Source organism: Eschscholzia californica, unplaced genomic scaffold (assembly GCF_041429995.1).
Source record: "Eschscholzia californica isolate CP2 unplaced genomic scaffold, dmEscCali1.0.p SCAF_3, whole genome shotgun sequence".
Classification (NCBI taxonomy): domain Eukaryota; kingdom Viridiplantae; phylum Streptophyta; class Magnoliopsida; order Ranunculales; family Papaveraceae; genus Eschscholzia; species Eschscholzia californica.
Window position 1 is genome coordinate 63,814,527 of NW_028238420.1, and position 24,253 is coordinate 63,838,779.

The window sequence follows — 24,253 nt, forward strand, 5'->3', positions numbered from 1 at the left end:
CCTTGGTAATGACTGTACCGAGGCTTTCGTTGCCATTGGAAAACGATCCTCATGAAAGATCACGTCTCGTGAAGTGAATATAAGTCGAGTGGTGATATCATAAACACGGTAACCCTTTTGATCTTTCGGGTAACCGACGAAGATACCGGCCGAAGCTCGTGGGTCCATTTTAGTTTTGACTAGAGGTATTCTAGCATAGCATAGGCAACCGAAAACTCGAAGGTGAGAGAGATCCGGAGGAGATCCTAACAATACTTCGTGGGGAGATAAGCCGCGAAGAATTGGCGTAGGCAATTTATTTATGAGATAAATTGCGGTCAAAACACACTCCCCCCAAAAGGAGAGTGGAAGGTGAGCTTGTAAACGCAAGGAACGTGCTACTTCGAGGATATGACGATGCTTACGTTCAACCACACCGTTTTGTTGTGGTGTGTACGTACAACTACGTTGATGGAGGATACCTTTTTCGTTGAACCATTGTTGTAGTTTGTGATTTGTGAATTCCAATCCATTGTCGGAACGGATGGTTTGGATTGATGATTGAAAGTGATTGGAGACGTAATTAAAAAAATTTATAATTAATTGAGGTGCTTCTGATTTAGAGCTCATAAGGTATAACCATGTACAACGAGAGAAGTCATCAACTATGGTTAGGAAAAAACGACATCCAGAGTTGGAAGGAACGGGAAAAGGTCCCCATATGTCCATATGAACCAATTCAAATAATTTAGAAGAAGTAGAAATACGAGAAGGAAATGGCAAACGACATTGTTTAGATAAAGGGCAAATATCGCACGGTACGTTATTCGAAATAAAATTAAAATTCATACAAGAAAGTTTGGAATTGAAATACTTAAAACGAGATAGAGAAGGGTGACCAAGACGCCAATGCCAAATCTCATAAGAACTACCACTAGGACTCTTTTCAACTAGACTAGAAACGGAAAAAATAGGACGCTCCGTGCGAAGGAAGTATAGATCTTCGTGAAGACTACCATGCCCAATCTTCTTCTTCGTTGCTTTGTCCTGAAAAAGACACAAATCAAGATCAAACAAGATTATACAACTAAGAGATTTTGAGATTTGAGAAATAGAAAGAAGATTGAATTTAAAGGATGGTATATGAAGAACTTCTTCTAAATAAAAAGTGTCGGAAAAATATACGGAACCAATGTGAAGTACGCGAACCCTAGTACCATCGGGGAGTCGAACATAATAATCCGGTGGAGCAACCGAGTAATTAGAGAAACGGGAGAGAGATGAACATATGTGTTTTGCGGCTCCCGAATCTATAACCCAAGGAGTAGGACCGAATGAGAGGAAGGACTTACCTGTTAGGTTAATGTGATGAGTTGTGGTGCCTGTAGAAGCTGACTTAGATGATTGCTTGGACTGGTCCAACAGAGCTAAAACAGATTGGTACTGTTCAGCTGTTAGTGATGTCGCTGAAGGCACCCCTTGTGGGTTTGAATCACCAACCGAGGCTGCCATGGGATCCGATCGAGTACGTGGTCGATTTCGTTGATTGTAATGAGGCGGAAAGCCATGGATTTGATAGCAAGTTGAGATATGATGACCATGTGTTTTGCAATTGTCACAGAACGGTCACGGTCGTTTAGAACGAGAACGATCGGATCGATCAAAACGGTTGGAATGATTCTCGGTTGAACCAATAGCTAGGGCAGCAGCTTCGTTCATCGTTTGGACAGGATTGAGAAGGTTTTGCTGGACCTCCTCTTGCTTGATAAGTGAGTGAATGCGAAGTAGCGATGGAAACGGTTCCATAAGTAAAATCTGGCTACGAATAGCCGAAAACCGGTCATGAAGACCTTGAAGGAATTCCATCGCTCTATCTTGATTGGTTCGATCAATCAAAGAGCGTCCATGTCCACAGATACATGGTTCAGTAATCATCAAGGAGTTGAGTTCGTCCTGGAGTGCTTTAAGATTAGTGAAGTAGGTTGAAACATCACAACCTTCTTGTTTGAGATTCGAAATTGCTCTCTTAAGTTGAAACACTTTCGGAGCGTTGGTTTGATGAAACCTATCATAAAGGTTCTTCCATACATCCGAAGCATTATCATCGTAAAGGATAGAAGAACGTAAAGATGGGTCAACTGAATTGACAAGCCAACTAGAAACCAAGTCATTACATCGTCCCCAAAGATGTAGTTCGTTAGGATCGGTGGGTTTAGGAATCGTTCCATCAACGAATCCTAACTTATCTTTAGCTCGGAGAGCTTTGATCATTCCTCGAGACCATGAGGAGTAATTATCGCCTGTGAGAAGAGGCGTGATAACAATGGTGGTAGGAGAATCCGAGTGATGAACATCAAACGGACCACCAGAGATATGAGTAGAAGTTTGAACTGTTTCAGAAGTTTCAGCGGAAGTCATTGTTCTTGAGAAGAAAAAAAAACGGCTCTTATACCATGTGAAGAGGCTTGAACCTCTTTGTTATGGTTGAGTAACCGAGAGAGAGAGATGAACGAGAGGGAGAGGGAGAAACCGAAAGCTTGAATCAATATAGAGTTTTACAAGTAAACACTTTCAGTTATATTGATAATGGTTACATGGGTTGCCTATTTATAATAGTACATGGAGTTTGATAAATACAAAACTAACTAATACTTATCTAATAGATACAAGATCTCCTAATATATTGAAATACAATCGGATCCACTCGGTCCATGTAGGATGACCGAGTGGAGTGGGACCGTGTCCTCTAACATATGACACTATATGCAGACAGTTTTGTTTGAACTACTATCTATTTTCAAAAATATATTCCCATAACTTTGTTTCTTTCTATAATAACGAAAATCTTCACCTATTTACTAGTCCATATAAATAGTACTAGCATAAACTGAAGGAGATAGAGAGATGTAGAAGAAGAAGAAGAAGCAAGAGGAGAAGATGTCAATAATGGGAATGGGAGAGACGTTTACAGAAGTAGGATCAAGATTAGCTACCATAATGTTTTTATATACTATGTTGGAACAATATTTCCCTGATCGTCTAAGAAAGTACATTAAAAAATACGTAGATAAATTATTTGGTCATAAGAATCATTTTGTCGAAATAAGCATTCAAGAATACCCAGGGGAGTATAGTAGAAGAAGCTCAGCTTATATAGCAATTGAGGCATACCTTAGTACTAAATCTCCACAAGATGCAATGAAACTAAAAGCTCAAATTGGAAGAAACAAGAAAGTTGTTTATACCATGGATGACAATGAATCCATTGTTGATAAATTTGAAGGAGCTACATTGTTTTGGAGTATAAGCACAACTAACCAACAAACCGGTTCCGGCGGATCTTCAACTATAGCCGATGAGAAACGATCTTTCGTCCTCAATTTTCATGTGAAATATCGCCATATAGTCACCAGGTTGTATATGGATAAAGTTATTGAACAAGGAAAAACACTTTTAAGGGGAGCTAGACAAAGAAAACTTTATAGTAACAACTCGGACAATGATTCTTTTAGGTCTAGTAGAGGGTTATGGAGTCATGTAGTTTTAGATCATCCTGCTACGTTCGATAATTTAGCAATGGATCCTATCAAGAAGAAGGAGATAGTCGAAGATCTTATTGCTTTTACTCAAGGAAAAGACTATTATGCTAGAGTTGGCAAGGCTTGGAAACGCGGGTATCTCTTATATGGCCCTCCTGGTACAGGAAGGAAAGTCTACTATGGTTGCGGCCATTGCTAATTTCTCTAACTACGATATTAACTATCTTGAGTTAACTTCGGTTAAAGGGAACAGTGAACTTCGAAAGCTTTTACTTGACACATCGAATAGGTCTGTTATAGTTATTGAAGATATTGATTGTACTATTAGTCTTACAACCAATCGTAAAAACGGAGAAGATGGTCAGATGGAGGACGCGGAATTGGATCAGATGGAAAAAAGAAATGGTAAAAATGGGGCAACTCTTTCGGGGTTACTGAATTTCATCGATGGGTTATGGTGAGTTGTGGTAGAGAACGTCTTATTGTTTTTACCACGAATTATGTAGAAAGACTTGATCCTGCTCTCATTCGAAGAGGTCGAATGGATATGCATATTGAAATGTCTTATATTTGTTTTGAAGGGTTTAAGGTATTGGCAAAGAACTATTTGAATCTTGATTCACACATTTTGTTTGATAAGATTAGGTGTTTGATTAGTGACACAAAGATAACTCCTGCTGATGTTGCTGAGAATTTGATGCCTAAGAACATAAATGAAGATCAGACTGAAACTTGTTTGAAGAAATTGATCCAAGTTTTTGAGAAAAGAAAAGAAGATGCCGAAGCAATAGACAATCCAACATTAGACAGAGATACCGAAGAGAAGGAGATTCTCTCGGAAAATAAAGAAGAAAATTAATGGTGTGTTTGGATGACGGAATCATGAATTCGCGGATTCATGAATTCAAGTAATATTTCTTGGTTTGTTTGGCAACTAATAAAAATCCTATGATTTATTATTAATGAGACTAGGGTATATCCCGTGCCCTAGGTCACGGACAGTTGTATCAATCAAACGTGACGAAATTTTATTGTTATATTCTGGAAACCCTCATTTTTTTGTATTTTTTTTTTGTTTCCTTTTCATTAACTTAGTTATTATTTTATTGAGAGAGAGAGAGAGAGAGAGATTTTAATTAGTTATTATTTTATTAAGAGAGAGAGAGAGATTTTTATTAGTTATTATTTTTTGTATTATTTTTTGTTTATTTTCTCTTAAATTAGTTATTATTTTTGTTACAGAACTTCTAGACAACATCCTTTAATATGTACCCTAGGGCACGGACACTTGTATCAATCAAATGTTACGAAATTTATTGTTATAATTTATTAGTTATTTTGTTTCTTTTCTCTTAAATTAGTTATTATTTTATTGAGAGAGAGAGATTTTTATTAGTTATTTTGTTTCTTTTCTCTTAAATTAGTTATTATTTTATTGATAGAGAGAGATTTTATTTTCTTTTTTTAACCCTTGAAATTTTTTTTTCTTAAATTAGTTATTTTATTTCTAAGAAGGAAAGTATTATTGTTTTTTAAATAGGTAACTTTATTTCTACGAAGGACTATATTTTAAATTTTGAGAAGGGCTTCTAAATAATACACATAATTAAATAAGGATGTTTATCCCAGTCATCGTTTTCCCTTCTATTTTATATAATAGATATATGAGCTTGAGTTCACCACCGTCGATCTTTTAAGATCAGCCCACGTCCAGCTGTCTATATCCTTAAATTATGGGATTGTTAAAACAGGTAAAGAACAAGGCATCCAAATCTATTTAGTTACAAGTCTGTCCACAAACATCTATTTACTCCCTTCTAACTTGATCTTCCCACAATTCATACAAAAAAAAGGCAATTGATTCATTGAGCTCGAGCTCATACCAGCTCGCAGGGCCGGCCCTGACTTTTCAGTGGCCCGAAGCGAGGTCTGAAAATGTGGCCCTCTCTATCAAATTGTAAAATGTATTACATGAAAATCGTAAGTACTGCAAAATATTTTCATTTTGATGATTACCATCACTGAAATTTTGTTCTTCTGAAATTTTTCGATGCAAAGTCACTAATAATCGTCGAATAATCAAGATTGTCAAACATATCCTTCTCATCAGATAATATAGCTAATCCGTTTAACCTTTCTTGCGACATAGTAGATCGAACATAAAACTTAATCAACTTCAACTTAGAAAAACTTCTTCGTGCAGACTGCAGAGGCAACGGTAACTGGTATAGTCAACATAATTCTATAAGAAATTCATGTGTTCGGGTAACAACTTTTCTTATCTTTCAAAAAATCTAGCACTTCAATTGGTCTTTTGACCTCATTTGGTAAAAGATGCTTCAACACTTTCATTTCAGAAAATAAGTCTAGTGTCTATGTCATATGACTCATTATGCTTGAAAAAGGTTTCCAGGCGAACACATGAGTCTCTCAAATCACCATCATCTTGGGAGTTTAAATTTTTTTAACTCAAACAGAAAACCAAATATTTCTTTGTACTTCTGAAATTGTTTGAATCTGCTCTTAAATGAACAAAGAGCATAATCTAATATGTATATGAAATAATTAACTCTAAATGGTTCTGCAGATGACATTGATGGATCTTCACACACATTCTCGTCAAACTGTTTCTTTCTTCGAATAATACGTTTTTTTCCTAAATGTTGCTTCAACTCCCATCTTAATGGCAATCTCTTTAGCTTCAATCATGTCTTCTTCAAACCCCACTTCTCTATAATCTTCAAGATAACGAATGAGTCCGTTCAATTTCTCTAATGTAACATCAATATTTATATCTTCAGTTTGAAGTGTTTTGCTAATTGAGTTTACTGAAAACAATATATTTATATATAATAGGAAGGGGAGAGAAAAAGTAAATAAACAGTAGAAAATAAGATTTGTTCTATCTTAAATAAGGCAATAACTCAATGACTTTGAAGAATCCAAGAAGGGAAGGTGACTAGGTGGCTAGGTGAGATGAGTAGATGACATTGGATCACTCATCCCGTAGTGGAGAAGAAGAGGGTGTTCTCGGGTCCGATTTGGCACTTTGGCTTGAAGAAAGAAAAGGATATTAGGATTTTATGATTTGGATATTCAAATTTCAAAAAACATTTTTTTTTTTCATGTCAAACAAACTGTTGGACCCACTATTCATTTAAAGATCATCAAATTTGGTGGCCCTTTTTACTTAACCTTTGTTAAACGGGGCCCTTACAATTTTTTTAGCGAGTTGGGCTTCTTGTATATTTCTTAAAGAAATTAATGTCTTTGGTGGCCCCTAAAAGCCGGTGGCCCGAAGCGACGCTTTGTTCGGTTGTGCCCAGGGCCACCCCTGCCAGCTCGAGATCCTGACCCTACATATTAGGAAGGACAAACATGGAAACATAGCCAGCTTGCATTCACATAGTTAATTGAGGAAACATTAGAAGAAAAGAAATAAGCCACATAAGTTCATTTATTTACAGCAATTGCCATTTGCTTCAATTGGGACTTTTATATCGTATTCCTCTTTCCACGGTCCTTCTCTTTCCATCTCACTTAACACATTCCAACTGAATCATATATACATATATTAAGAGAAAATGATTGTTTGGGTTTAGAAAATTAACATAATAACTAAAAAAACCAAGATTTTTTCCTATTAAGTAGAAGATACCAAAATATTATGGGTAATAATAGTTCAAGTTTAGAATAATATTGATAATTACTATTTAGGTCATTTTCTAACTATTTGGTTCCCGAAATACCCTTACACACTAAAATCTACTTTCTCTCTAAAAAATCTCAGAGATTTTTAGGGCTTTTCCTTCTTCATCATCTTCTTCTTCTTCTTCTTCTTCTTTAATGCTAATTCTTTTTTTCGAATCTTCTTTAATGCTTCTTCGACGTTTCTTCTTTTCTTCGAATCTTCTTCTTCTTCAATTTGCTTCATCACGAACATTATTGAACTCTAATGTAACTTTCCCCAAAAAAAACCCTAAGTATAAAAAAACAGTGTCGTTTTTTGAACCATTACAGAAGCAGTATTAGCTTTGATAGTAGATGATAACTTGCACACACAGATCGTATAGTGTGTCATTGCTGAAGCCATTAAATCATCTCTGTGAATCTGTAATGGCAAAAAAAAGCTTACCGTGCATGTAACAAGGTTATAAGGTAGCTGATACTAGAGCATTAAAAGGAAAAGATAAGAAATTCAAAACTAAGGTGGGTGCTTGAATTTGGTGATTAAAAGCTTAACAATTGTAAATCCATTTTCCTAACTTACCATCAATACCTCCATTCAACTTAAGAAAGAATTTTGTTTCTAACCAAAATCGTAAAGGTACTGTGGATGATAGGGGAAACCCCAAAAGTTGTTTCCAGCGGCTAAATAATTCAAGATTTAAATGAACTGATTTAATGCATCAAGATTTAATGATGCCATCTTTCTTGATCCTAAGATCTTTTTTCATTTAATTGTAAGACAATGAAAGATGGTGGAAACTAGATTTGTATATGTGGATCAATGTCATTTTTAATGCAGTACAGATGTTTGATAAAATGACTGAGAGAGACAAACAAGTTCAGATTACACTTATATTAGATTTGGTGGAGATATGGGACAATTAAGCTGGTTGATGTGTGGATTGTGCTTCTAAGAGGGATCTGAATTTGATGAACTTATTATTTTAAACTGTTTAGTTATTGTCCCGATAATTCTCGATTTGCAAATCGAATTTGCAAGATATGCAACTCAAAATTATATTCTGCAAAGCTTGCAAATCATGTTTACAATCTATATTTTGCAAACACAGTTTGCAGTTTACATTATGCAAACATGTGTTTGCAGATCAGATTGTTACAAACACGTTTGCATAACAGATTTTTGCAAACACGTTTGCATAACAGATTTTTGCAAACACGTTTGCATAACAGATTTTTGCAAACACGTTTACATAACAGAATGTTGCAAACACGTTTGCATAAAAACGTAAAGGAAAAAAACGCCGTTTTTTTCTGGGTTTTTTTTTCGAAAAAAAGTATTGAAAGTGGATCTTGTTAGAAAGCTAATGAAAAATCATTTCTAAATATATAATTTTTATTGAAATCCGACATCTCAAACAAAAGTTATATCGATTTAAAGTTTAAAGAAAAATAAAAGAATTTAGTTACACAAAAAGACAAAAAGGGGTATTTTAGTATTTGCACTCTTTTTGACCTGAATAATAATTTTCAAATGTTTTGTGCTTTTCTACTCATTTTCAATATTATTTTGACCTTTTTAGAAATTACCTCTATATTAATTACTCAATCATATATATCAGTTTTTGCAACATATTAATTTCCTATATCGAATTTGAATTTTTATTCCTCTTTAATATAGGGAGTTTATATTTATTTTCTTATATTATTTAGGTCGTTTTTGTTTCTTCTCTTATATTATTCAGAAAGTTTCTTTGACAAAAAAAAGGCAAAATAATAAGACATTAAATAGCAACACAATTTTAAGCTTTAACCATACGAAAAAATTTTGTTTTTCATCTTCTTCTTCACAGAATTTCAAAGTAATTAGCGTATTTTTTTTTTGTTGAAAACGATACATTAGATTAAATTAATATTCCATTACAATAATGCTTAGATAAAAAGTAATGAACATGCTTCCACTTCATCTCACGATTCTTCCGCCTAGCCCACTTGGCGAGAAGGTCAGCCTGGGAGTTTTGAGCTCTCTTCGTATGATGGAATATAATGTTGTCGAGCTTTGTAATCATCTTTCGAATTTTATGGATATGGATCCTGGATAGCCATTTTATAGCTTGATGATTATCTTGGATATGCTTTATTATGCTATGGTTGTCGCTTTCAATGATGACATTTTGATATTCTCGATCTATCGCCCATTTGATACCGTTGAGGATGGCGATTGCTTCACTTTCTTCACTATTTCTGGCCCTGGAAACATATGATGCCGCTTCAATGAATTTAGCTTCTGAGTCATGAACTACTAGTCCCGTTCCGATAGAGGTGCTGATAGAAGTGTAAGAGGCATCTACATTAATCTTCAAATACGATTCATTCGGGGGCTTCCATTTTTCGACATATTTCTTATTTGTAGTGGAGATCTCTAGCTGATTTTCCGGGTAACTAATAATAGTATTAATGATATCTTTAGTGTCGGCCTTGACATTCTTGAAGCAGCTGTCACATCTAGCTTTCCAAATGATCCACAGAATAGTAGCGAATTGAGTTTTGTTTTTATTATGACATCTATGATGATCGTTATTGATGGGACATGAGAATGTCTCATCTGAATCTCTTAACTCGGGTTAGTTAGTCCAGTTCGAGCGGTTACTCTGATAATTTGTTTGATTTTCTTTCTCAGGTCTCATTTACGGAGTTCGATGCGAAAACATCGTGATAAAGACATACTTGAGGGGCATTTTGGTCATTTTAATGACGAGGGTATTCTGGTCAATATTAGTGCTCATGTGAAGGTAGGGTCCAAGACGAGTCTAATGGCAAAAACGGGAGTCGAATCGGAGTTCGAACGAGAAAGTTAGCTCAGGTCAAACTTGCGGTAATAAATAGTTGACCAGAACTCGAGGATGACACGTGGCGAATAACAGCACATCAGATGGACGCTGGTAGGAGCGTGCGGTACTATTTCGGGACACACGGGTGTGTACTGGGCTTTGCTCGGTAGACCAAAACAGACCTAACAGTTATTGCTGCTTCCATGCACGTGGCATCTTCCGAGTATGTGTTGCTGCTTCTCAAACTACTCCGAGATGCACTGAATCGCCTCCAATAAACTGCCTACCCGAGAGCTGCCTTCATATTTCTCTCCTATCCTCTCAAATATTTCCAAAAGATGGAAATTAAGTTTAGAAACCGAGAGAAGAAGGAAAGAAATCAACCGAGAGAAGAAGGAAAGAAATCAAGGGAGAGAGGGGAGATCGATTTCTCTCTACATATAGAAAAGAAGAGAACAGAGAGAGGGGTATCTGGAGACGACCATTAACAGAAAACCGAAAGGTTTAGAGAGAGAGAAGGGTCTCCATTAACAAACCCGAGAGCTAGAGAGAGAGGGAGAGTTTGAATTTCTTTTTTCTGTCTTTGTTTCTTTTTCATATTTTAGTTCTTCTCTTTGTGAGAGAGAGAAGATTAGATAGGACGAGTTAAGAGAGAGAGAGAGAGATACTGTAGAGAGAGATTGAATCAATTTTATCAAACTCAAATAAAATTTCATTATCTTTTTCTTCTTCTTTCTTTAGTATTACTGTTAGAGAAAGAAAGAGAGTGTTGCTGGTTTGGTTAGAGAGAGGAAGAGAAAGTTTAGAAAGAGAAAGAAGGAGAAAACAGAGAAGGAAAGAGAAAAAACAGAGAAGGAAAATTATTTTCTCACCTGGAAATCGTTTCCAGGAAGATGAGAAAGTAATTTTCCCGAAGGTTCTGTTTGGCTGCGCAGAAGGAAAAAAAAGTGAAAAAAAGGTGTTTTCTTCTCCGAATCTTTTTCTTTCTTTAATGTTATTAATTTTTATCTCTCCCACCATGATTATGATCTCTTTAGTGATGAGTAGCTAATTTATCTAATCTAGGGTTAGGATGAAACCTTAGTATCGCGTAAATGTCTGACTTTTTCAACTCATACCTAATATCTTCGAAGTACTTTTAAATGATCAATTGATTTTTCTTATTTAAATTCATGATATGTCTTTCATTAACTATACTTATATTTTGATGATTCATGTTTAGACTAAGTGTCTTTAATGTCTCATGGTTAGGATTTGATAGTTAATAGTTAGATTATCACTTGAATATTTATTTTTGAAATCAAAACATTATATTTTATTCTAAGAAAGTTGTATTTTCCGAGGATGATAGATTTGTCTCTCCTTGAGTTATAGAAGATCGAGTTGTCACTAATTAGGCAATAATTTACGCATATTTAGGTGGATTCCGAAATCCTAGACTTTCTCCATATAAAACTTCTCTTTACACTTTATTTTCCCGTCATTTTGAATTATTTATTATTTTTCCCACCACAATATTTTACACCGCAGTGAATCCAGATTAGTTATAGGAGTCAGAATAGATTGACTTAGTCTCTGAGGAACGAACCGGTCTTACCGGAATTTATTACAACTTGACACCCGTGCACTTGCGGGTGTAGACCTATTTAGGAAACTTTTTAGGCCCATCAGTTATTCCACGTGAAAATCCATTCCTTGATAGATTTAACATTTTCAGTTATGATATTAAAGTAAAACCAAATATTTTTTACTATAGGGCAGTATAGAAGTGCATGCTCTAAGGTTTCAGTGTAGGGACATAAGTGGCAGTTCAAATTATTTCCTATATATTTACCTATTCGGTCTTTGACCGGTAAAGCGTTGTGACAAATTTTCCATAAAAATAGCTGAATTCGAGGGAGGACCGAGAGTTTCCAAATGAAATTCCAGTTTAACTGTTCGAGGTTAGGGGTCAGATTTTCCCTTCTCAGATGATTGTATAAAGATTTTATCGTGAAATTTCCGGACTCAGTCAAAGTCCATCTAATTTCGTCTTTTTCTTCGCTACAAATAGGAATTACTTTAATTAAATTTCTCGTGGGTTCATCGAAATTTTCTACGAGTAGATTTTCATTCCACTCATGGTTTGTGATAAGCTGTGAGACAGTCGTGAGATTGGAGTTATGGTGGTTTGGGATGGGACTCGCTATAGAGGGGATCCAATTATCCTGCCAAATCTTTATATTTTCTCCGGTGTGAACTTCCCATATGCTAATATTATTAATAAGGTGAAAAGTTTTGCGTATGTTCTTCCAGATCCATGAGTGGTGTTGTTTGACTGCTCTTGGATTATATGTGTTAGGGTAATATTTAGCTTTTAATACTTTCACCCAAGTAATTAGCGTATTCGATAAGCAAATTCTTTCATCTTGGAGAACATGCTTCCAGAAAAAGATATGTTTCCGAACATTAACGAGGGGGATATAACTATTAATAGTGAGAAGGAAGATTATATTTACAGTCCACATGAGAGAGATGATGAATGTAAATTCAGGCATAACATCAACGAAGAACATGAAGATTTACAAAGAGATGTACGAGGAAAAGAATATGATGATATTCAAAATGAGATAAATGAATTTCGTCCTTATGTTGGCATGGAATTTGAATCTTCCGATGAAGCTTACAACTTTTACAATCACTATGCATTCACTGTGGGGTTTAGTGTTCGAAAGTCTTCGACCTGTAAGTCTAATCGCACCAACACAATAATAGGTCGAAAATATTGTTGCTCGCTACAAGGATTGTCTAATTTCACTACATTTGAAATTTTCAAAGATATAAAAAAGACTCGTTCTGAGACAAGAACCGAATGCAAAGCAATGATGTTTATAAGAAAGAGATAAGAAACTAAATGGGTAGTCTCTCCATTTGTAGAAGAGCATAACCACAATCTTGTAAGTCCAGATAAAAGACATAAACTTCAATCACATAGGATAATAGCAGAAAGTCAAGGAGTATTGTTAAATAACATGCGTTCAGCAGGTATGAAAACAAACCTTATGATGAATTATATGGTTCGTGAAGCTGGGAATAACCGCAATGTTGGATTTACAGAAAGAGATGCGAGAAATTTTTTTATTCATATCTAATAGTTTGTTCGGTAAGAAAAAAAATTAAAATTATGTTGCAATTTTAATATATTTCTATTTTTTTGTCAAAGAAAATCTCGAAAATAAAGAGAAATTTCAAAATCTATAGAAACAAGTAATATCGTCTTGCAATAAAAATAAAATAAGTGATTTCTCACAAAAACTCAAAAAGAAAAAAAAACAGAATAGTTAATAGTAGTTAAGAAAAGTGCGCCATGAATTGTTTGCATGTTGGAAAGAGGAATTACCCCCTGTAGACGGTGAGAAGTCTACGGGTCGGAAGTCAGAAGGTCGAAAGCGTGAAGGTCTTCTGGAATTCCAAACGTCGAATTCTTGATTGATGGGCACCAACAACGTCTAGAAGAAACCTGCAAAAGAAAGTGAACAAACACGAACAAACCCGTGAAGACTTGGGGGACACCGGGATGGTGCCTGCCAAGGGCCCTCCGACGGTCAAGTCAACAAAGTATTACAATGAATAATAAATGAAAAGCCGAGGGTATAACCGTTGATGTATAATCGGAGAGTGGCTAGGCTCGTAGAATGACCGGAGTTCGAATCTACGGGAGTGAAATGATCAGAAGTATGAGAGTAGATGTTATCAGTAGCGTCGAGCAAGAAGAAGGTTGTGATATCCTCGAAGACGTCTGGAAGCGTCGAGCCGGAAACGCCGAACAGGAAGCGTCGAGCAGGAAGTGTCGAGCAGGAAGCGTCGAGCAGGAAGCGTCGAACAGGAAGCGTCGAGCAAGGATAAGCTTTAACACCCTTGAGGCGTCTAGTAGTGTCGACGACCAGAACCAGGTGAAACTTGTATGCAAAATGTCTCAAGGACAGTCGAAGAACAGAGAGCGAGTGGAGAAGAAGAAGTAGTATGAGTTGCTTTGCTCTGCTTTCGATGCCATGAGAAATGAAAGTGCTCCTCTTTATATAGGCTTGAGGAGTGATCCGTTGGGGGAGAGTAAAGGCTTGATCGTTACAGAGTAAATGCATGGCAAGATACCTGGGATGTGGTGACGTGTGCACGAGTTGTACATGCACAACGGTTGTGCATGTTCTCTGGTAATGACTCTCAGTGTGCATGTACATGGTCTCATTATTTATGTGAAACGTTACTATGTTATGCCTTTCATGAATGGGGGGATATTCGTTGCTGGAGTTACGTTGACCAAGTCTGAGATCTTTGACATTATGGATATATTTGACATGTAGAGGATCTCTTCATTAAGTAATCTCTTACACGTGGTGCGTGGAGATATAGACGTGTCGAGCGCCAGCCATGTGGAGATTCAGGCGTGTGGAGTTTTGTGCATGTGGAAACTCTTTGCACGTGATTGGGCTTTGACACGAGTTTTAGGGTCTAGTCGACGAGGGCCCATTAAGAGACTTCTGGGCTGGGCCCAAACAAGGACAAGCGAGCCGAGTTGGGCTTGACGTCTCAATGGAGATTTTATCGTCGAGGACCCAGGTGTAGTTTTTGGTCAACACACCCCCAAGTTGGAAAGAGGGATTTCCATCAATTATACAATGGGTTGGAGTAAATGGCAGTTGTTGTAAATAAGGTGATTTATATGGTTGATTTCGTTGCTTTTAAAGTTTCCTCAATTAAGTGCGTGAAAGCAAGTTGTCATGTTTCCAAATCGAATTGTTCTTTCTATTAAGGGTCTCGAGCTCATGCCGTAAACTGTCATGTTTCCAAATCGAATTATTCTTTCTATTAAGGGTCTCAAGCTCATACCTCTCGAGCCCACTGAATCACTGCTCAAAAAAAAAAAACCTTGATCTTCCCACCTTCAACAAAAAAAAAAAGACTTGATCTTCCCATGGTAATAGAAAAAAAAACTTCATCTTCCTGTCAAATTGAGAGTTACTGTATAGTCAATTATTAACATTGAAATTTTGAGTTTTTAATTGGTGAAGAAGGAAATCCTAAGTAGTTTTATGATTGGTAATACATGAAATTTTAAAACCTAGTTTCATCAAATCATGCATTTTAATTTTTAAACAATTAATTTTAGGAAGTTGACAGATCAAGGAGTAGCTTTTGGAGACTATAAGTCCAAAAGACATCATTACACCATGATCATCTGACAAGTTAAACGAGATACATCCAGAAAATAAAATAGTCAAGAAAGATCATCTTCCCTTCTTCATCTTTCCTGTTTTCATATGAAGTTTCTTAAGAAAAGTAAAGATCTGAGAAGAGATAGAGAGAAGATCCAATTATCTCACTAAGGGGGTAAGTTTCACGACTGAATTTGCTGACGGTTCAAATAAAGAACAAAACAATTTTAGGGGAATTTTGTTTTGATCATTAACCGGTTTGGGTATTCAAGGAATATGGCACTTTTGTAATTAGTGATGTTTTGTATGGCTTATTAATTAATGATTGTAGATATTCCTTATATTTAGGTGAAGTACAACTGTACATTTCTAGGGATCGGTTGATCTAACTATATCAACGGTCATCGAACTCAAGCTCATATTTTTCATTATGAGCTTGAGCTCATTGAATCATGGCTCAAAATTTTTTATAAAATTTCAGTTTTCGGAAAAATATTTTTCGAGAAAAAAATAATTTTTCGGTAAAAAAACGGACTTGGAGGAAAAACTGTTTTTAAGGGAAAATCTGTTTTCTGGGAAAAAAATAGGATATTCGAAAAAAAACTTATTTAGTGAAGAATCGATTTTCGGGAGAAAAATAGTTGTCGGAAAAAAAATCAGCTTTTGGAAAAAAAAAACGATTTTTTGGAGAAAAAATGACTATTTTGTAGAAGGAAATATTTTTTCGTTGATTTTAAGCTTTAAATTTAGATTTATTAATCCAAGATCCTAGCAAATCCTAGGGGGTAGGGTGGGATTTTGGTCCAATACAAATTTTGGAATTAGGGATCCTAGGATTCAAGAATCCTATGATTCTTGATAGCCAAACAGACCAAAGATTCATGATTCCTACCAAATCCCACTTTTGATAGGAATCCTACTTAGGAATCCTGCAACCAAACACACCATAAGAGTAGTCAAGGAATTTTGATTAAAGTTACAAAAATATATTAATGCGGTTAGAACTTGAACTAGAGTTCGATACAGTAGATTATGGTGGTATTAGTTTCTTAAAGTTTCAGATTTTACTCGTTTAATGGTCTGAATGGTCAAATCAGACGAATTAGATTCAGACAGGTCAGTGCATGATCTTACCATAGCTTATTAATAAAGTGTGGGCCACAAAAACCGCATCCTCTCTCTCTCCATAACCGCTTGTCCACAGTAACTTTCCAAGGAGTTCTCATTGCTTCTCCGGCCAAAGGCCTTCCTTTCGTCGGATTCCTTTCCTCGCTCTTAAATAAATGTTAGTTTCTTTGTTGGTCTTTAGGGCCTGTTTTGTTGTTGTTTTCTCATTGGAGCTAGTGATTTTTTCTCAATCTTGAACTGCTTGACATGGTCGGTCAATCTAGGGGGAAGGGGCATGGGGCCAAGAGCAAGCACAGTCCAAGGCTTGTTGCTTCGGCTTCTTGCTTGACCCAGACCTCTCCAAGCAACTTGCTATTGTGCTTCATCTTTAGTCCCCCACCTTTGGCTTTGGATTAGATCTAAAGACAATGTGGTGCCTTCAGCGTGTGTTGCACTGATGGGCTATGTCGTCCTCAAATATTTGGCCGACACTCTCTGGTCTCGGGTCAATGACCATTGATTCGAGTCAAATAAAATGTCCTCCCGCTAATAGCCTTTTGGCCCGGTGCCTTGTGAAGCGCCCGTAATGTTTCATCCCATATTCTAAAGGTAGCGGCTTTGTGGCATAAAGAAAATTCTCTAGGGCATAAAGACTTGGTCAATCCAGATTGGCTTAGGGGTCATATTTGTTGTTAATCTAAAAATTTATTAAGTTGTATTTGCTTCCTAATCTTCATCTCCACCTTGTACTTCGACTCGGCCATGGTCACAACTACCATTTTTCTTCTCCTTTTTTTTCTCCCCTCTATCTTTTTTTTTTCTTTCATCTCTTCCTCTTCTTCTCTCTCTCTATCTCTCTTTTTTTCCCTCTCTTTCTCTATCTAAAAACTAATATTCTTCAACTCGAAAGAAAATAGAGGATCAATTGGGCGAATATTTGAATATGAAACACAGATTTTGAAACCCTAGTTGTAAATCTGATTTTTGATTTTGGTACCTTTAACTCAAGTAGTTTGAAGCTTTAAGGATGGAACAATTCATCTATCTCGTGATCTTTGTATTTCTAATTCTGCAGTTGGAAGAGTTTTTTATATAGTAAACCTGTTAGATTTCGGCATTTTTTTCCTTTTCAGTTTTGAATCTTACCCATCTTCCATTGGAGTGGTGGATTAGCTTTTCTTATCTCTCCAGATGATCTAACAGTTGGTGATGCTGGTGAGTTTCTTGGATTGGTTGGTGGAACTAGTGTTTCTCTCTCTAGCAACACTGTTGCAAATGAATTTGATACTTTAATGGACGTTGAATTAATGATGTTGACGGGAACCATGTGGGTTTGGATCTAAACAACTTGATTTCTATACTCAGGTTGCTAATTTAGGTGCGGTTGAATTTACTCTAAAACAGGTTAACGCTTGGATTGATTTTGATGGGCCAACTAGGGTTTTCAGTATCCGTGTTTCATACTTCAAAACAGTTGAAGAACATTAGTTTTTAGAGAGAGAAAGAGAGGGAAAAAAGTTTAGAGAGAGAAAGAGAGGGAAAAAAGAGAAAGATGAAGATTAGGGGGGAAATGACAACACAGTATATTTTTAGACTAAAAAATAAATTTGTCGTTTAAATCAATCTTTATTTTATTCCCCGAAATATTTTCTTATTCTCTACATTCGCGACCATTCAAAATAGTACTAATTTTCTTCACCAGATTACTTACTTCAGCATACACACATAAAATACCATATAAAATACTATTATAATAGTAATGTTCTTCATTACCACTACACTTTAGCAGTCCTTAACTAATTTTGTATCCCTTCCAAATTTGAGTGTCTCAGACCTGTATAATTACGAAGAAGAAGAAAAAAAGAACATTAACATAACATACTCTTGATCAGTAGACTAAATTTTGATTGTACGCGTATATTTACTTACGTGATGATAACATCCCGGTTAACCAAAACATCGGTGTCCCCGGGAACGTTATCGCCGGCCACCTTTGTCTGAACATATAAGTTTCGCAATATTTTTATTTATTAGAAAAGATTAAAACAATTTGAACAATAAAATCAAAATTGACTAAGAAGACTTACGCAAACCCATCCTATGATTTTAGTAGTCCTTAACTAATTTTGCGTCCCTTCCAAATTTTGTCTCAGACCTGTATAATTACGAAGAAGAAGAAAAAAGAACATTAACGTAACATACTCTTGATCAGTAGACTAAATTTTGATTGTACGCGTATATATACTTACGTGATGATAACATCCCGGTTAACCAAAACATCGTTGTCCCCAGGAACGTTATCGGCCACCTTTGTCTGAACATATAAGTTTCGCAATATTTTTATTTATTCGAAAAGATTAAACAATTTGAACAATAAAATCAAAATTGACTAAGAAGACTTACGCAAACCCATCCTATGATTTTGGTACAAGTAGTGCAACGAAGGGTTTGACCCTCGTAGCAGTAGTATGTCTCCCCACTGGACGGGGTTGGAAGATATTTGGGTGATATCCAACCAAATTTGTGTCCGTTGATACTGTGAAAAAACTAGTTTAATTGAGTTGAATTTGAATGATCTATCAATAATATAGCTGAAATAGTACACATTACCACTTAAAATCAACTTAACATAGATAGAATATTAATGAAATTTGTAGTGAAAAACTCACAAAATGGTCTCAATAGAAAATTAGACTCACTCAAAAATAATATTGTAAAAAAACCCATTTTGTAACATCTTTTAAAATGTTAACAACATATATAATTATGTTATTAACAAGACAGTCCTATTAATCTTATAATCTCTTTTTTACCCTTCTATGTTGATAACATATATAAATATGTTGTAATGGCGTGGTTTTTTATTATTTCTAAATTTTAGGTTATAGAATTATGGGTCCCAGATAAATACTTCTTAACGATTCACCCACTTTAAAAGCTTTCTAAACAACAGGGCTCCATAAAAAAAAAGCTTTCCTCTTTAAAACCTCAATTTTTTTACAGTTTGGTAAGGGTTGAATGTTGAGAAAGCAAATAATAGGTAAGTTCTACAAGCACCCAACTTTACTTCTATCGGCGCCTTTACTTCTAGCACAAAGAGGGCTAATGGCACTAGCAGCGGGTGCCTTTAAAATATCACGGATTCCTCTGTCTACCATCTTCTTCGCCCTTTTTAGGGTGTCCCTTCGAATTGTTCATTAATTTCATTCAATCTACAATCTTCCATCCAAGAGTTCAATAAGAATTTTGTTCATACCTGAGTATAGGATGATTCGATTCAGGAAAGGTGTTTCAATTTACTCAACAATTTAATGCTTGGATAGATCAATTAAGGGTTTGGAAGAATTAGGGTTTCAAAGAAACTAATATATGTTGGGCAACGAAATCTACAACCTTTCCGCTATCTTCAAATCGCAACTGAGGTTTTTTCTGATATCAATTTCTCTTATGTATCTACATCTACTCATCTATCCATTGGATCCCTAATTGACTGAAACCATCATGATTTCCATGATTGGATTTTCTTATATACCATTGAAAAGTTTCTAGACTACTAAGTTTGAATTGCTTTGATGGTTGATAATGAAGTGGGGTTTTCAATCAGTGCTACAATACTTTTCTTTTTTTCTTGAATCCAATGAAAACATATCCATCATATCCATTAATAAGTGATAAAATCACAATGATACAAGGATGATAATGATGGTATGGAAGGAATGTCCTTCGACCAAGAATGCAATGCGAGCAATTTGTCGGCTAGGACAATTGATGGATAAGATCATCAAGTCCGGTTGATTTAGGGGTCGTAGAGTTTAAGCTAGAAACCAACTACGATCGTCGAATTACTTCGTAATTCGCGACTAACTTCAACCGGATCTTACAATGGGTTATACATAAGAGTAACAATTTGATCAATGATGTGACTAGTGGGAGTAAGATATAATCATGGGATTGTCTCATAAACATATCTCATAGGCCTAAAAAGAATTAGGCAAAGATAGTACAAAAAAGCCAAAAATAGGGTTTTTGGGCCTAAGCCGATTCGAGCACTTTTAGGGCTCAGATTGGGCTGAATTTTTTAGGGTGAATTTCTGATATATAGAGCAATATATCTGAAAATTTTCGTGGTGTTTGGACACCTCCTCCTTAGGGAATTGAGAAAATATCAATAGTTGCTATTGTCGATAATTTCTCTAAATCTTATTCTAAAGGGTGTTTTTGGAAACCTTTAAGGAGGTGGATTCTTATTAGGATTCTATATAAACACTCTTAGGGTAGAGAATAAGGTGTGGAATTTTTCTCTAAGCTTTCTTACTCTACCACATCAAGTAGAGAGGAGAAAGTGAGCTAATTCCCATAACTATCTATCTAGTCAAAGAAGAAAGGTGTTCTTCTTCTAACCACCATTAAAGTTCTAGCTAACAACAAGGTGAGAGATCAAGTTGATTGCTCGTGTCCCAAGTAGAGGAGCTTCGTTTGAAGCTCTTGGTCTTCTCAAAAGCAATTGGGAAGGTTCGAGGGAAAACTAGCGAATAAGGTATTCATCTTTTAATGATTATCATAGGCCTATGCATGTAATCTTGGGGATACTAATGTTAGACATTAGATGTCGTTATCTGCTATAAACATTAGTAGAAGGGTGTAAAACCCACAGTTAAGTGGGTGTGCAAGAATGAATTGTGTCATCCTAATCACATTAGGTACAAAGTGTCTCAAGGCTACTTGATGAGTTGACAACTGAAAATGCGTGGTCACGCTCAAACGGATTAGAAGTTAATCGTTTGTCTTTTACAGTTGTACTCGGATATCAAGAAAGTCTGAATGACGTGACATATCAGATGGGATACTAATTGACACGGGAATCCAGCATTGCACTTGTTAAAAGTCCAAGTGGGAGTCTGAAGGTATTGAAGGAGATGTCCTTCGACCAAGAATGCAATGCGAGCAGTTTTCCGGCTTAGACAATTGATGGAGAAGATCATCAAGTCCGGTTGATTTCGGGGTCGTAGAGTTTAAGCTAGAAACCAGCTACGATCGTCGAATTACGAAGTAATTCGCGGCTAACTTCAACCGGATCCTACAACAGGTTACATAAGAGTGACAATTTGATCAAGGATATGACTAGTGGGAGTAAGATATAATCATGGGGGTGTCCCATAAACATATCTCATGGGCCTAAAGAGAAATTAGACAAAGATATCACAAAAAGGCCAAAAACAAGGTTTTGGGCCTAGGCCGATTCGGCTACTTTTAGGGCTCGGATTAGGCTGAATTTTTTAGGGTGAATTTCTGATATATGGAGCAATATATCTGCAAATTTTCGTGGTGTTTGGATGCCCCCTCTTTAGGGAATTGAGAAAATATCAATAGTTGCTATTTTCGACAATTTCCTTAAATCTTATTCTAAAGGGTGTTTTAGGAAACTTAAAAGGAGGTGGATTCTTATTAGGGTTCTATATAAACACTCTTAGGGCAGAGAATAAGGTGTGGAATTTCTCTCTAAGTTTTCTTTCTCTACCACATTAAGTAGAGAGGAGAAAGTGAACTAATTCACAAACTATCTATCTAGTCAAAGAAGCAAGGTGTTCTTCTTCCAACCACCATTGGTGTGCTAGCTAACAACAAGGTGGGAGATCAAGTTGATTGCTCGTGTCCCAAGTAGATGAGCTACACTTGAAGCTCTTGGTCTTCTCGAAAGCAATTGGAAAGGTTCGAGGGAAAAACTAGCGAATAAGGTATTCATCTAACTAGTTTGTCACATGATCCTGGGAATACTAATGTGGACATTAGATGTCTTGTTTCCGCCATTGACATTAGTATGAGGGTGTAAAATCCAACAGATAATTGTTATTTCTCTCCTGTGAAGACTTAATGAGAGTTATATACCTTTAAATCAAAGTGCCTCATGAAGAGAAAGAAATTGGACTAGACACAGACACAAATAAAGACCCTAAAGGCCGACTAAAAGACCCTGAAGGCTGACTAATGCTGAATACTTCAGCCGATATCGCCGTCGCCATAACCAGGAAGACGCCGCTACCACTAAAGACCCACCAATTTTATTGTACTAAGATTGATAAACTAAATAACTTTTCTCAACTACCCTTCTCCGCAGGATCACCACCGCCACTTAACAAAACAGTCCCCACCACCACCACAAAAACACCACATAAACCACCACCACCACCACCACCCTTTACCACAACCCTCGTCTCCACCACCACACCACCACCACACCACCACCACACATCCACACCACCACCACACATCCACACCACCACTAATACTAAAAATCCACGCTACCACCACACCAACCTCACAAAAACACCACCACACCACCACCACCACCCTCCACAATCATTAAACATCACCACGGATCCCTCCACCACTCATCATGAAGTAACCTTAAAATCCTGCCGCGCCACCCCCACCTCACCAACACCACCACCATCTTATCATCACCATCAGACCATCACCAACACCACCGACACTACCACCATCATACCATAACCATCACCAAAAAAAATCCCACCACAGAACCTACACCACCACCACCCCACCATCACAAAACCCACCACCAGATCTAGCCGTAAATCCCAATCACACCACCACCACCACTTCCAACCATGAACACCGGTAGATCCCAATCGCTCCACCACTACCAAATCTATCCATAGTTAAATCAAACCATCACGCAACGGTTAATGTCGAAAGAGAATAGAAAGAGGAAGAAAGGGTCAATCCCTCGCCGGAATTGGCGAAGGATTAAACTTGAAACAACAAACGGTTTGTTCTTTGTTCTTGAAACGGTTTAAATTCGCTCTTAGGAGGAGAGAACAATACTTCAGAAGATAGTTCGGGAGAGATAGACTGAGATTTAGAGAGCTGGGACTGGGAGAAAGAGAGGATTTGCCTTTGGGAGAAGAGAGAAAAAAGGTTTCGGAGAGTGTTTTAACTCTTACGTGGGAGAGGAGAGGGAAAAGAGTGTGTCAATTAAGGGAGGGTGAGAAATCACTGTTACCACCTATTTCGATTTGGTGGTAAAATTATGAAACTTATTTTCCCACTTTTTTTTCTCATGTGAACTGACTTTCATACTTTATTAGTGCAATCAAACAACAAAAAATGACTTTACCCTAGACAAAAGATAAAAAAAAAGTAAGATTTATAGAACTAGTGCAGGGGCGGGCCCACATAGGGGCCCGTGGGGGCGCAGGCCCCCACGGCCCAAATGTGAGCTCCTCTGGTAGTAGTAATCGAACAAGGCCACAACGGTGCCAGTAGTGTTATTTTATGACAACCTAATCCAAGACCAGCCCAATATATTAGTTATTGAGTAAAGGATTCAATGGCCCGCCACTATTATTTGCTTTGATTATCACTTCCAACCTTACACATCATCAACTTCTATTGAAAATTTAAATACCCACGGATTTACTTTGACCGTGCAATAACCCCACTGTCCCACTTTGACTGTTCCACCAATCCGATAAAGCAATAACCCCACCGTCCCACTTGGAGGTAACCATTAACCACTAATTAGAATTTCTTAAGTCCTCATTTTTATTTAAAATCTTTATAATTATAATTAGCTATTTCTATTTTACTTAAATTCTACATTGTTTTCTTATATACCAATCATAATTCTAATCAAATAAGAAACAAACAAGATACAAAAGTTATAAATTACGGTTCTCAAGTTTTCTTACAAAATCCTAGTCTCATATTTTCTTTTGTCGTGATATCAAAAGAAGATAGGTATATGATTTTTCTTTTCTGTTCTTATCCGATTTATATAAAAAAATTTATTTTTAATAAGTTTATTAAAGTCCGTAAACAAATTCTACTTTATATATATGGTACTTATATTTCCAGAAAGTCACGGAGAGACATTTTAAGCGAAAGTTATGGATGAATC

At 36.4% G+C, this 24,253-nt stretch overlaps 1 protein-coding gene and 1 pseudogene across 1 annotated transcript; one reads left to right on the forward strand and one right to left on the reverse strand.

Moving 5' to 3' along the window:
- Positions 1-1,605: 1,605 nt before the first annotated feature.
- LOC147553200 (uncharacterized) lies at positions 1,606-2,397 on the reverse strand. The gene has a single exon (XM_086668690.1). It carries the CDS (start codon positions 2,395-2,397, stop codon positions 1,606-1,608), a length of 792 nt encoding a protein of 263 aa, XP_086524816.1.
- Positions 2,398-2,925: 528 nt separating this feature from the next.
- Positions 2,926-4,377, forward strand: LOC147553201 (AAA-ATPase At3g28580 pseudogene; annotated as a pseudogene).
- The last annotated feature ends 19,876 nt before the right edge of the window (positions 4,378-24,253 follow it).

Excerpts from the sequence above, each read along its gene's own strand:
- LOC147553200 (XM_086668690.1), bottom strand. The coding sequence starts at position 2,397 with ATGACTTCCGCTGAAACTTCTGAAACAGTTCAAACTTCTACTCATATC.